The sequence below is a fragment of the Sander lucioperca genome, chromosome 5 (assembly GCF_008315115.2).
Source record: "Sander lucioperca isolate FBNREF2018 chromosome 5, SLUC_FBN_1.2, whole genome shotgun sequence".
Taxonomy (NCBI): Eukaryota; Metazoa; Chordata; class Actinopteri; order Perciformes; family Percidae; genus Sander; species Sander lucioperca.
The window spans coordinates 5505557-5520556 of record NC_050177.1 but is presented as its reverse complement, the minus strand read 5'-3'; the positions used below and the strand labels follow the sequence as shown (position 1 = coordinate 5520556).

The 15000-nt window shown below is 44.8% G+C and overlaps 1 protein-coding gene across 2 annotated transcripts in view; it reads left to right on the top strand.

The window, feature by feature from the left end:
* The window catches only part of LOC116067380 (tumor necrosis factor alpha-induced protein 2-like), a 55966-nt gene that overhangs the window by 19150 nt on the left and 21816 nt on the right, over window positions 1-15000 (top strand). For both annotated transcript variants that reach the window (XM_031323806.1, XM_031323804.2), the window contains 2 exons: window positions 1-158; window positions 2193-2431. The exon at window positions 1-158 is cut by the window's left edge. In XM_031323806.1, coding sequence (XP_031179666.1) covers window positions 1-158; window positions 2193-2431 — 397 coding nt within the window. The remainder of the gene's footprint in view (window positions 159-2192; window positions 2432-15000) is intronic.

The window sequence follows — 15000 nt, the reverse complement described above, 5'->3', positions numbered from 1 at the left end:
CCGCTGAAGACTCTGGGAAAGCTGGGCAAGAACCTGAGGTTGTCGGGGAGGAGCAAAGGAAGTGCAACGCCATCCCCGCAGGGATCGCTGCAAGGAACGCCCTCACCTGCAGAGAAAAAGAAGAGGGGAAGAAGGAGCTCTGAAGGAAGTCTGTTGAGGTAAACAGTAGAAAATAGAGATGCACCAATTACAACTTTCTAGGCCGATTCCGATTTTCTTTGAGTTTGGCCGGCTGATACCGATTTTAGCCGATTCCGATTAAATTTTTTCTAACCACTTTACAGCACACACAAATATTTATTTTCTATCTTTTCTTTAATAGAACATTTTGCACAGAACATAGAAAACAATTTAATCAGATAATGGATCACTATAAAATAGAACTATATAAATTACTTATTATTGACACACATCTAAAGAGCAATGTTAGAACCATTTCCTTCTTTTCACATCCAATATCCAACTAAAGAAATGTGATTTAGGTTTTTGGTGTCGTCCCTCCACGCCCTACTTTCTCCTTGCAGGTGTTGCATATTGCAAACTTGTTATCTTCTGCACACACGCTGAAGAATTCCCAAACAGCTGACATGTTGCAGGTTAATTCACGAGGTTCCTACATGTGCGAGAATAGCGCCGACACACGCTTCACATCGCGAGCGGGTACGCGCCACACACGGCGGAGAAGTTGAGAGAAAGGAGAAAGGGGCCGTGCTGTCGCGTCCGTGTTTGCTTGCGTCCTTGAGAACTGTAACTGGTGTAACTTATGTTGTCAGTTAATTGGAGCATTGACCAGCATATGTCATGGCCGAGCACATGAAAACCGGCCAATTCCGGTCACCGGCCGGTCTATCGGTGCATCTCTAGTAGAAAATAAGGCCTCCTGCACACTGCAGTGGCGTTTTCTACGTCTTTGCACACCAGAAACGTGTCTGACGCAGCGCTGCTGCTTAGGCCTGTCGCAATATGCAATAACTCAATTAATCGCATGATAAATAAAAATGAGCTCCATAATGTTTTTATCGCGGCCAGAAAAATTTCCATTTTATTTATTGTTTTTGGTTGTGTTGTTCATTTATTGAGGATATTTAAAATGTCTTCCAGTTCCAGTGTTAAATATTCTTTAGAAATAAAACTTTATTGATATTTGAAAAGGGTTTACCTGCATTATTATGCCATTATCATTATATCAGATGAAAATGGTCTCGGAACAACAATATTATTGTTTATCGCAATCATTTCTGGGACAATTTATCGTCCAGCAAAATTTGTCATGGTGACAGGCCTACTGCTGCTGCTAGCCTTGTCTGTACACATGTCTGTTTCCCATTGATACAATTAAATAATAGCGTGTTCTTCTTTATTTTGTCAATATTTTGACATTGACCTATTTCTAGCATGCACGTGTTTTCGGCGCGGCTTGATGAGGAGTTTGATGAGACGGATAGAATCTGTCAAGGTAAAATAAGACAAAGCGAAGAAGGTGATGATGGGAGTTTGTCCAGGTTAAAGGGACAATTGGGTTTTTGGGATCAGGGGAATCTGATAAGATGAATAAGGATGATGGGAGTCCGTCAAGAAATGAAGGTATATTGGGGTTTGGGTATCATGGGAGTCTGATAAGGTGAAGAAGGATGATGGGAGTCCGTCAAGAAATGAAGGTATATTGGGGGTTTGGGATCAGGGGAGTCTGATAAGGTGAAGAAGGATGATGGGAGTCCGTCAAGAAATGAAGGTATATTGGGGGTTTGGGATCAGGGGAGTCTGATAAGGTGAAGAAGGATGATGGGAGTTCATCAAGAAATGAAGGTATATTGGGGTTTTGGGATCAGGGGAATCTCATAAGGTGAAGAAGGATGATGGGAGTTCGTCAAGAAATGAATGTATAGTGGGGTTTTGGGATCAGGGGAGTCTGATAAGGTGAAGAAGGATGATGGGAGTTTGAAGGGGCAAGGGTGGTTTGTTGAGATATAGAGCTATAATGAGAGTGTGTTGAGGTAAAAAAGGCAAGGGATCAAATCTGTCAAGGCAAAGGGGGACATAGGGAGTATGGGAGTTAAAGTAAAGACGGATGAGGAAAGAGTAGAGAAAGTAAGGTTGGAGGGAGCTCCAAGGCAATACGAGATAAGGAGAGTTTGCTGAGATGAAGTAGGATTTGTTCACTCTGTCATTTATATTCTTTATGTCCCTCCAAGGTTTGCCGGGAAATACCGCGACTCCCTCGGCTCCCGTAAGGAGTCTTCCATCAACGGCGAGCTGAACGGTTCGGAGAGCGAGTGCGACACAACCAGCCGGCGCCTGTCCTTCATGAAGATGGTGGGCCTGGGGAAGCTGAAGAGGGAGTCCATAAACGACCACTCGTCCCAGGGCCCCGATGATCAGCTGGTGCAGGAGGAGGCTGTGGAGGAGGTCAAACCCAGAGAGCCACTGTCAGGTATGCTTTCTGGGTTTTCTCAAAGAACTCACGGATAAATGTGTGAAAGCATTCAGAGCAGAGGTGCCCAAATTCTTTCATATGAAGGGCCAAAAATGTATATGGATGGAGGAAAAATGACCTTTCTAAATCTATCTATAAATTGCAGGAACGTCTGTCTGTGTGTGTGTGTGTGTGTGTGTGTGTGTGTGTGTGTGTGTGTGTGTTTGTGTGTGTTATGCGCATATCTCTAGAACAGTTAGTCCAATGGATTTCAAACTTGACAGGTGTCTTGCTACGGGCACGAGTAAGTGCAGTGCCAAGTTTGACGTTGTTCGGATTAGAAATGCAAAAGATATCGTTAAATATATATCGGTAAAAGAAGCACACATTGGCTTTTTCCGCTCTAGCCGCTGGCCACTCCCCCTCTCACACTGCACACTGAGTGAGCACTTTGGCAGCTAAAATGTGACATACACCTCAGACCCACAAAAATGTCCAGAGTAGCACTACTTTGGACTGTCTTTGACTTTGAATAAACAAATGACAATTCCCGAATTTAAGGACGTTTCAGAATCCCACACATGCAAAGCACAACCAGCTACAGACAACAAGCAGACAGAGCGTGATGCCACTAATAGGCAGGCTACCAGACACTGTTTTTGAGTCACATCGTTGTCAAGTTTGGGGGGGCGTGTTTGGTGGGAAGGTACCTGCACGCCACACGCAGACGCCACATGCACAACGCTGTACAACTACAGAACGTAACGTAATCTCTGAGATTATTCCTTCACAGCGCTGTGCAATGCGAAAAAATCGCAGAACTGAACCGGGCAGTCACAGCACTTTTCATCAGACTCACCCCTGGTTAATTAAGTAGTCTATACTGCTAACTAATAACATTACTGTCACCAAAATACCCCCACGAATCAAATCCCCTACTTCACCGTTAACGGTCAAGCCACTAAACCTGTATGGAAATTAACACCTCTGCTGCAATGTTAAATTCATTAACGATCATACGACACGAGACAACCCTGTCTCTCTCTCTCTCTCTCTCTCTCTGTCTCTCTGATTAACGGGCCGGTTGGGTAGCGCACTGCCATGAGTCCATGAGGCTAATGTCTGATTACTCCACATTGTCATTGTGATATTTTGTGATTATTCTGAATCTGCAACGTTCTCTGTCAGGTAAATCACAAGTTAGTAGTAGGATATACAGGGGAGGTGCATTTGAAGTGGTTTGGGGTCCTTCTGTAAGTAATTTTGGGGTAAGCTACAATTTGGTTTTGATGAATTCTACAAGCAGCAATACCACAGGCCAAGCAATCGGCCCGTTCCAAACGGACACATTTTCAACGGGCACTGCACTAGTCAATTATTAATTTTCAGAGATGATCCATATGCTTCTTTTTGGGAGCATAAACACATTTAAAATGAAAGAAACCTTTCTGACTGAAAAAATACGTTGAAACAGCTGTTTTGGTGCTGTATTATTCACCTTTTGTAATGAAGAGTGGAAATTTAGCAGCTGCTGCGCTTTACACTCCCGTAAAAAAGCCTCAGCTAAATGTAATGTAATGTGTACTTACTTACCGTAAAGGCAGTCTATATCCTTGATGTTCCACTTCCGGGATCGCTCCGTTGCCGACGGAAATCCACCGGATCGCTCTCTTTTCACCTGGATGTCCGTCTCCTTCCTCTGTCTCTGTGTTGGCGTTCTAACCTCCGGTGGATTTCTGAGGACTATGGTTAACTGCTCCTCAGATCTCTGCAGGGTAAATCCAGACAGCTAGCTAGACTATCTGTCCAATCTGAGTTTTCTGTTGCACGACTAAAACTACTTTTGAACGTACACGTTCCACCAAAACAAGTTCCTTCCCGAGGCTATTTAGTTAGAGGCACCGTGGCTCCGTCCGGAGCTTAGACGATTGTGATTGGTTTAAAGAAATACCAATAAACCAGAGCACGTTTTTCTCCCATCCCAGAGTGCTGTGTGGACTAGCCAGACCTCCCTCTGCAGCGCTGTGGAGGAGGAAGGTCTGGCAAAGCGAAGGTAACAGACGGCCTGAGAATATGGGTCAGATGGTTTTGTGTGATCTTAGCAAATAATGAGCAAAGATATATTTTGTAATTTTGACATAAAGTGCAGTTAGAGAGAAATGTGCAGATGTTAGTTTTAGTCTGAAGATGTTTCAGACAAATATATATAGGTGGTCCCTCTCTTTTTCTCTCTCTCTCTCTCTCTCTCTCTCTCTGTGTGTGTTAAAGTTATGGTCCAGTTTTGTTTTCATACCACCCGGACTGATCTTATCAACGTCTGCCGGCATTCTGCAGCTATTTTAGACCCCGACAATGAACAGGAGAGAGAGAGAGAGAGAGAGAGAGAGAGAGACGTATGGACAGACAGACATGTTAGTGAAGGTGACATTGAGATGCATTCTTTCCTTGAGTTTCCACATGAAGTGTGTGTGTGTGTGTGTGTGTGTGTGTGTGTGTGTGTGTGTGTGTGTGTGTGTGTGTGTGTGTCCGTTTCCTGGAAACTTTCTTAAGGACTTCTATTGTTTATGGCACCCTGTTTACTCTTGCGCTATTTTGTAATGAATGATTCAAGTGTGTTCCCAGTTCCTCCACACCCTTGTTTACATGTTAAAACACTTTAACTCCCACTGTGTCAAACTGTGACAGAATATTTATGTATAGACACTTTCAGAACTTCCTTAATTCTTCATGGCACAGAGTCAACAATGTGTTCATATTGGCTAGACTGGGTAAACCAGGCCCGATCTGCCGGCAATTTGATTTCTCCCTGCAGCTCAGGCTGGAAACCTGTACGTTTATCTATCCTGCTTCTGTTACAAATCTGCGGGAACCAATCACAAACTGGCTTATCCACCTGGCGCGCTATTGGCGGGTTTAACACGATGACGATAGAGAAGCGACGGCAAGCAGCTTTTTGTTTACATTCAACATGGCGGCCACCGAAGCGCAGCAACCCGTCTGCAAAGTACGTCACCCGAACCGTTGGGCTGATTGGTTGAAGGACTATCCAATTACGTACAGAGTCATTTGAACTAGGCCTGCATGATAAATCGTTATAAAATCGCGATCTCGATTACTCGATGAGTAACATTAGTACAACATTACGGAGCTAACGTACCGACCAAGTAACGTTAGTACAACATTACGGAGCTAACATTACGTACCGAGTAACGTTAGTACAACATTACGGAGCTAACGTTACGTACCGAGTAACGTTAGTATAACATTACGGAGCTAACGTTACGTACCGACCGAGTAACGTTAGTACAACATTACGGAGCTAACATTACGTACTGAGTAACGTTAGTACAACATTACGGAGCTAGCGTTACGTACTGAGTAACGTTAGTACAACATTACGGAGCTAACGTTACGTACCGACCGAGTAACGTTAGTACAACATTACGGAGCTAACATTACGTACTGAGTAACGTTAGTACAACATTACGGAGCTAGCGTTACGTACTGAGTAACGTTAGTACAACATTACGGAGCTAACGTTACGTACCGACCGAGTAACGTTAGTACAACATTACGGAGCTAACATTACGTACTGAGTAACGTTAGTACAACATTACGGAGCTAACGTTACGTACCGACCGAGTAACGTTAGTACAACATTACGGAGCTAACGTTACGTACTGAGTAACGTTAGTACAACATTACGGAGCTAGCGTTACGTACAGAGTAACGTTAGTACAACATTACGCAGCTAACGTTACGTACCGACCGAGTAACGTTAGTACAACATTACGGAGCTAGCGTTACGTACAGAGTAATGTTAGTACAACATTACGGAGCTAGCGTTACGTACAGAGTAACGTTAGTACAACATTACGGAGCTAACGTTACGTACCGACCGAGTAACGTTAGTACAACATTACGGAGCTAACGTTACGTACCGACCGAGTAACGTTAGTACAACATTACGGAGCTAACGTTACGTACCGAGTAACGCTAGTACAACATTACGGAGCTAACGTTACGTACAACACGTTAGTACAACATTACGGAGCTAACGTTACGTACCGAGTAACGTTAGTACAGGGGGGAGTGACAGGCTGCGGCTGGAAATCGTAAGAAGGATGGGAGATAGTTTTGACGTGACTTGAACATCATCATCCACCGAGCCAAAGTGCTTATATTAACATTAGTTAGCGCGTTCTTGTTTCCTAACTGCGTCGCGAATTATTTGAGCTTAGCTGGGAGCTTCATGGAGACAACTAAAGTTAATGTTAGCTGCCCTACAGCTGTCAGAGTTAGCTTAGCTTGGAGATTCATGGTGACAGCTAACGTTAGCTGCCCTACAGCTATCAGAGTTGTAGGAGCTTAGCTGGTAGCTTCATGGAGACAGCTATCGTTAATGTTAGCTGCCCTACAGCTGTCAGAGTTAGCTTAGCTGGTAGCTTCATGGAGACAGCTAACGTTAATGTTAGCTGCCCTACAGCTGTCAGAGTTAGCTTCTACTTCATATATTACCTTCCAACAGCTGTATTCTCAGTAACGTGACAATCTGCAAGAAACAGGTTGCTTATAAATCACTAAAATAGTAGTGGCAGCACCGTTTGGCTTAGTTATCAATGCCGTATTGTTACTTAGTTTATGACAAATTGTTTCGGCTGTGCTTTCTAACAAGATGTAATTGTGCCAACCGAGCAACGTTAGCCTTTACAACAGAGCCGCTTCACTACACTGTTAGATAATGTTTCATTACAGAGTTCTCTGTTCATTTGTGTTTGTCGCTGTGTGCTCGTGGTGGACACACACACACAGACACACACACACACACACACACACACACAGACACACACACACACACAGACACAGACACAGACACACACACACAGACACACACACAGACACACACACACACACACACACACACACACACACACACACACGTTGCTGAAACAAGTCCTCGCCTGAACATCCAGAAGTTTCTCTTAACGGAGGCTCCTCATGTTACACAACATATTATATTACCAACAGCAGTGTGTTTATTAAAGAAGACCTGATATGCTTTTACCTTATTTTATGTAATAAATATAGTCGGAAGTTCATGTTAAACGCGACCAAAGTTTTAAATAATAAGGTAATAATCGGATGGGGAAAGCGACAAGGTGTGTGTGTGTGTGTGTGTGCGTGTGTGTGCGTGCGTGTGTGCCTGTGTTTTTCTGTGTGTGTGTCTCTGTGTGTGCGTGCATGTGTGTGTGTGTCTCTGTGTGTGTGTGTGTGTGTGTGTGTGTGTGTGTGTGTGTGCGTGCGTGCGTGCATGTGTGTGTGTGTGTGTGTATGTGTGTTAGAGTTTGTGCGTATGTGTTTTGTGTCATTGCTAAACAAGAGTAGAAGTCAGAGCTGTTTGTACCTGCATCACTCTATATTTACACACACACACACACACACACACACACACACACACACACACACACACACACACAAACACAAACCTGTCGGGTTGGTCAGGCTGGTAATGTAAAACTTTTCAACCGGCCAAAGTCAGTTCATACAAAAGCCAATATTTGAACGTTAATATATTACTAATGCATCAACGTGTAAACACGAGGGACGATATGTTCTGTCGCGATCCGATTCTTTCCTAAAATGTGGGCGCCGATTGGATTTAGATTTAATTTCCCTAACAAAAACAAACACTTCTAGAGACAATATGATCACATTTCTAAATCAAACTGATTACTAAGAAAAATTACATCACGTCTCACACACACACACACACACACTCACACACACACACACACACACTGACAAACACACACACACACACACACACACACACACACACACACACACACACACTGACAAACACACACACAAACACACAGACACACACACACACACACACACACACACACACACACTGTCAAACACACACACACACACACACACACACACACACACACACAGTGAAAGCACGTAAGTACGAAAGTCGTAGCATAAACCTGTAGTAAAGAACATTTTGAGTTGTTTACAATAGCTCCTGTGGTGCGTTCAGGTGCGTTCAGGTGTGTGGGAGCCTCTGACCTCGGCTTGACTCTGTGCTGATTGTTGTCTTCATGCATTCTGGCTGCTTATGTGAGCGTGTAGATCTGAAAGCTGAAGCTTCAACACAAACAATTTGTCCTCTGGCACTCTGGAGTGATTATTATCACGGTGATAATATGAATACGATGGATGATAATATGATGGATGATAATATGATTGATGATAATATGATTGATGATAATATGATTGATTGATGATAATATGATGGATGATAATATGATGGATGATAATATGAATATCAGGCTCGTTGTTGAACCTTTCATCAGCGAGAAACTGCTCAAGCTCTCTGCCTACGTTTGATCAAACATCAGAACATTAGCATCAAAATATACTTCATTATGTTTTAATAATCAGAATCTGTAAAGGAACTCAAGCTGTCGGATAAATGTGGTTGTGTGTGTGTGTGTGTGTGTGTGTGTGTGTGTGTGTGTCTGTCTGTGCGTCCGTGTGCGTGCGTGTCCGTGTGCATGCGTGTGTGTGCAAGCTTGTCCGTGTGTGTTCGTGTCCGTGCATGCATGCCTGTGTGTGTGTGTGTGTGTGTGTGTGTGTGTGTGTGTGTATATGCATGCATGTGTGTGTGCATGCTTCTCCGTTCGTGTCCGTGCGTGTGTGTGCGTGCTTGCCTGTGTGTCCGTGTGTGTGTGTGTCTGTGCATGTGTGTGTGCATGCTTGTCCGTGCCACCGTGCATGTTTGTGTCTGTGCGTGCTTATGTGCATGTTCGTGTGTGTGCGTGTCCGTGTCCGTGTGTGTGCGTGTGTGTGTCTGTGTGTGTGTGTGTGTGCGTGCGTGTGTGTGTGTGTGTGCGCACGCATGTGTGTGCATGCTTGTCCGTTCGTGTCTGTGTGTGTCCGTGTGTGTGTGTGTGTGCATGCTTCTCCGTTCGTGTCCGTGTGTGTCTGTGCGTGCTTATGTGCATGTTCGTGTGTGTGCATGCGTGCCCGTGTGTGTGTGCGTGTGTGTGTGCGTATGTGTCTGTGTGTGTGTGTGTGTGTGTGTGTGTGTGTGTGTGTGTGTGTGTGTGTATGCGCACGCATGTGTGTGCATGCTTGTGCGTGTGTGTGCATGTCTGTGCGTGTGTGTAAGTGTGTGTGTGTGTGTGTGTGTGTGTGTGTGTGTCCGTGTGTGTGCGTGTCTCTGCATGCTTGTGTGTGCATGCTTGTGCGTCAGAAACAGCTGGGACGTTGTGTTAGGAAATCATCATCTATCACTACTATCAGCTTCTGTTTAGAGAAAGCTGGGTGACCTCCGTGTGTTTGGACCAGAACACATCTGATCACATCTGTAAACTGTTGTCCGTGGAGACGTGATGCCGCTGCAGAGTCTGAGCCAGGGTTATGGTAGCCGTGGTGATTCCTGCAGGTAGTTCATGTTTGGGGTGAAGAGAAGGACAGACGGAGTGATGACAGATTAAAACGGAGGAATTTACCCTTCACACACTCCTCCTCCATTACTCTGGGGTCACGTTACGGACTCGAACCGGCGGCTGCTCGGCACGGCTTCTGTCGGCGTGTTGCTGCAGGTTACAGCTGAAACGTGAAACAGGAAGTCCACTTTAAAGACTCTTAAAACCCCCAAACACACACACACACACACACACACACACACACACACACACACACACACTATTTTTCAAAGACATGACATGTAAATAAAAACAGATAAATCATCCGTCAGAGGCTCGTTGTGTTCTCAAAGATGAAAAGACTCGAAACAACTGATAAGATAAGAAATGACTTCCTGTGCTCTGATTGGTCCCAGACTCTCTCTCTCCTGTGCTCTGATTGGTCCCAGACTCTCTCTCTCCTGTGCTCTGATTGGTCGCAGACTCTCTCGGCTTATTTCTGGTTGCGTAACTCGGGCCGAGTGTTGGTTTATATTCAGACAGACAGACAGACAGACACACACACACACACAGACAGAGACAAACACAGACAGACAGACAGACAGGCAGATAGATAGAGACAGACAGAATCAGAATCAGAAAGGGCTTTATTGCCAAGTACGTTGCACATACGAGGAATTTGTCATGGTGTTGTTGGAGCATGTCACACATACAAATATACAAATATAAGAAGGATAAAAAGATATAAACAATATAAGTATAAACATATACACACAGTACGTATTAATAACGATAAAATAAATTTAAATAAATAGTAAAATGAGTTAAACAGTAGTGAAAAGGGACGCTACAGCAGAGTAGGTACAGTGGCATGAGGAGCCAGAGGTGTAGTTTGGAGAGAGTCAGGGTGGATTTCGAGCCTTGTTTAGAAGGCTAGTGGCGGAGGGGAAAAAACTGTTAATGTGGTTTTGGTCCTGATGGACCTCATCCTCCTGCCAGAGGGGAGTGGCTCAAAGAGCTTGTGTCCGGGGTGGGAGGGGTCAGCCACAATCTTTCCAGCACGCTTCAGAGTCCTGGTGGCGTATAGGTCCTGGAGCGGCAGCAGATTGCAGCCAATCACCTTCTCAGCTGACCGAATGACACGATGCAGTCTGCCCTTGTCCTTGGCAGTGGCAGCAGCGTACCAGATGGTGATGGAGGATGTGAGGATGGACTCAATGATGGCTGTGTGGAAGTGCACCATCATTGTCTTTGGCAGGTTGAATTTCTTCAGCTGCCGCAGGAAGTACATCCTCTGTTGTGCTTTCTTGACGAGGGAGCTGATGTTCAGCTCCCACTTGAGGTCTTGGGAGATGGTAGTTCCCAGGAAGCGGAAAGACTCCACAGTGTCGATTGTGGAGCCACAGAGGGTGATGGGGGCAGGTGGGGCTGGGTTCTTTCTGAAGTCCACAACCATCTCCACTGTCTTTAGAGCGTTGAGCTCTAGATTGTTTGCTTGCACCAGGTCACCAGGTGGTCAGCCTCCCACCTGTAGGCGGACTCGTCTCCATCAGAGATGAGTCCGATGAGGGAGGTGTCGTCCGCAAACTTTAGAAGCTTGACGGACTGGTGACTGGAGGTGCAGCTGTTGGTGTACAGGGAGAAGAGCAGAGGAGAAAGAACGCAGCCCTGGGGGGATCCGGTGCTGATGGTCTGTGAGTCGGAGACGTGTTTCCCCAGCTTCACATGCTGCTTCCTGTCAGACAGGAAGTCAGTGATCCACCTGCAGGTGGAGTCAGGCACACCAAGCTGGGAGAGTTTCTGCTGAAGCAGAGCCGGGATGATGGTATTGAAGGCAGAGCTGAAGTCCACAAACAGGATCCTGGCGTAGGTTCCTGCGGAGTCCAGGTGCCGGAGGATGTAGTGGAGGGCCAGGTTGACTGCATCGTCTACAGACCTATTGGCTCTGTAGGCAAACTGCAGGGGGTCCAGGAGGGGGTCGGTGATGGCTTTGAGGTGTGAAAGCACAAGGCGCTCAAAGGACTTCATAACCACAGAGGTCAGGGCGACGGGTCTGCTCTGATTGGTCCCAGACTCTCTCGGCTTATTTCTGGTTGCGTAACTCGGGCCGAGTGTTGGTTTATATTCAGACAGACAGACAGACAGACAGACAGACACACACACAGACAGAGACAAACACAGACAGGCAGGCAGACAGACAGACAGACAGACAGACAGACAGACAGACAGACAGCTGTTCCCCAGCTGTGCCTGCAGGGAACAAGCTTATTATTCTGCAGAGAGAGAGAGACGGCTCAGTTAGGACACACTAGCTTGATTGCCAGTTATTCCCAAAACTACATATATGTATATGTACTACTACAATACTATTTAACGCTGTGAAACGGCCGCACGGTCACAGAAAATCTACGTTTCGTACTCATTACGGTTAGGACTTTAACTCTCCTGGTGTCCTCGGGTCATATCTGACCCATTTTCGCAGTTTCTTTCAAACAAATTGTCCAAAAAAAAATAACGTGGATGGTTCACTACAACGCTCTTCACAAGTTAAATAAATAACCAGTTCACTACTTTCATTGAATTTGGGTGTTTTAGTCAATTTTTTAGCATTTGAAGAAAAAACAATTGATACACAAATGTCAAAAAAAGTGACACAAATGTCAAAAAAGTGACACAAATGTCAAATTTCAGAAAAAAGTGAAATGTTTTGGGGAAAAAATGAAAAGAAAAACACAAAAACTTCAAACGGCTCAGAAAAAGTTGACAAACGTTGAAAAAAGTGGCAGAAAGATCGGTGGGAAAGCCACAAAATGTGTTGGAAAAAGACGACCAAAACGTTGATGAAGGTTTTTCATTTAAACTTTAAAACAAGCGTGAGCATGTCAAACGCCACGGCGGACCCAAACAAAGGCAGCCCCCAAATTGGGCGTGTTGCTCTGAATTACTGAGTAGATTTGGAGTCTCTAGTGGCAGTTTGTACGGACCGACAAACCGCCGGAGACGGAAAAATGTGGAAGCAGAGCTCAGATTTCCCAGTAAATTAAAGGCACTTCACTCTGAGCTGAACACAGACGCTTTTCTAAAAGCTTCCGCTGCTCCTGGAGGATCTGAGCAGGTGAAGGGTGACTCAGCAGATTCTTCAGGTTACACACACACACACACACACACACACACACACATATACACGCACAGACAGACAGACAGACACACACAGACACACACACACACACATACACATCCCTATGTTTTATTCCTGCTTCCACCGACAGAAAGCTGTAGATATTTAGCGTCAGATATTTGGTGAAAATGCTCCAAACTGGAACCGTTTGACACCGTCAACGACGTGCTTAAAACGGCGAGCGTTACCTTCTCTGTTTCCATCCAAAACAAGGACATACAGACCAATAAGAGTGTCTTCACTCAACGGTTTCAATGAAAGACACGAAGAGGAGCATTCACAGACAAGATACTAATAAATATACCAATAATAACAATGTTCTAAAGTAGAGATGCACCGATAGACTGGCCGGTGACCGGAATTGGCCAGTTTTCACGTGCTCGGCCATGACCGGCGACCGGCAGGTCAGTCTGACATATGCTGATTTCATGCCGGTCAACGCTACAATTAACTGACAACATAAGTTATACCAGTTAATTGTTTTTTTTCGTCTGCTATTTCACCACTAAATTAATTTCTGAGACTGCGAGAAATTAACTGTGTACAGTTTGAATATGGGCAGTTTTTACAAAAATTGATGGCCAATTAGCCTTTCGCCGAGCCCCGCCCCCCTTAGTTACTGTTGCTACGTCCGACAAACAAATGGTCAAACACGACCAGCGCGACAGATTGCCATGACGGGAAGAGGTATACCCATGCGTGTCAGTGACCTTCTTTGGAGCAATACCTCTGCGGTATCCTCCAGATCGAGGCAAAAGGGGTTACAGTATGCAGTGGAGGGATATATTCAAAATATAAAAATACGCAATGAAGGAGACACGACTACTATCGAGGCTAATGCTTACCGGTCTCAAGCAAAATCTGAGAAACCCCATGACCTGGACCTCAAATGCGGGATTGGGGAACTCAGGGGTAGGTTTTCTGTTCATAAAATGCTACATGAAAGATAAAAACAAAATTATTTAAAGTTGCTTGTTGGGGCGCTATGTTCGACTTTGTTGTAAACTGATGAAAAATAAAGTTGGGGAGCTCAAAGACCCAACACAACAGCAGCTAGCAATGTAGCTAGCGTTAGCTAACATGTTAACTAATGTTGGCTAAAGCTAAAGGGCTCGTTAAACTTAGCTTAGAGAGTAGGTTAACATTCTGGCAATGATATCCATGGTAATCATAACTTTGGTCCAATTTGTGTTCTTGCCTCTAGTTAGTAGATCTAGACAACACGGTAACTAGTTAGCTGTTAGCCTTACCTTTGAGCAGACGTATTTATGCTTCGTAACGTTCGACACATTTAACTGTGAGTGGGGCCTCCAGACTGTTGTATCCATTGTAGGCACCGCTCACGTTGCGTTTTCGGCTTTGGGAATGGAAAGAACACAACTCCTCCAGACAATCTCTCGGGGTATCTAGTGTCCGATTTACAAACGCCGTGGGCGCACCGCTTCACCATCTTGTTTGGAGTCAATGTTTGTCGGACCTACTCACATAGTAACAGTTGCTATGATGTGTGGTTGGACAATGGCCGTTTTGGGGGAGGGGCCGGCGAGAGGTCAATTGCACATTTGCTGTCGGACTTGGAAGCTCCAGTCTTAGGTGACAGCCAGCTGGCGGTGGCCGGGATCGCTTGCTTACCGGTCGACGAGTAATACTCAGAGACCCCGCTGTCAGCTGGAAGTGGTTTCAGACCCCCCCCCACCAGCCTCCTCATTTACATCGACACCTGTCACTTCTAAATGAAAAGCTTAATGTTAAATCGAAATGTAAAAGGTGAATCTTAAAATGTCAATGTCAAATGTAAAAACGTAAAATTCAAAAGATAAAATGTCAAATTGAAAATGGAAAATTATGAAAGGGAAAGGGTAAAATAAAATGATTTCTTTTTTTCTATTTGAGATTTTAATTTAAGTATTTCCATTTAAGCTTTTACATTTCACATTTAATTATAGCGTAGTAAAATAATACTATTT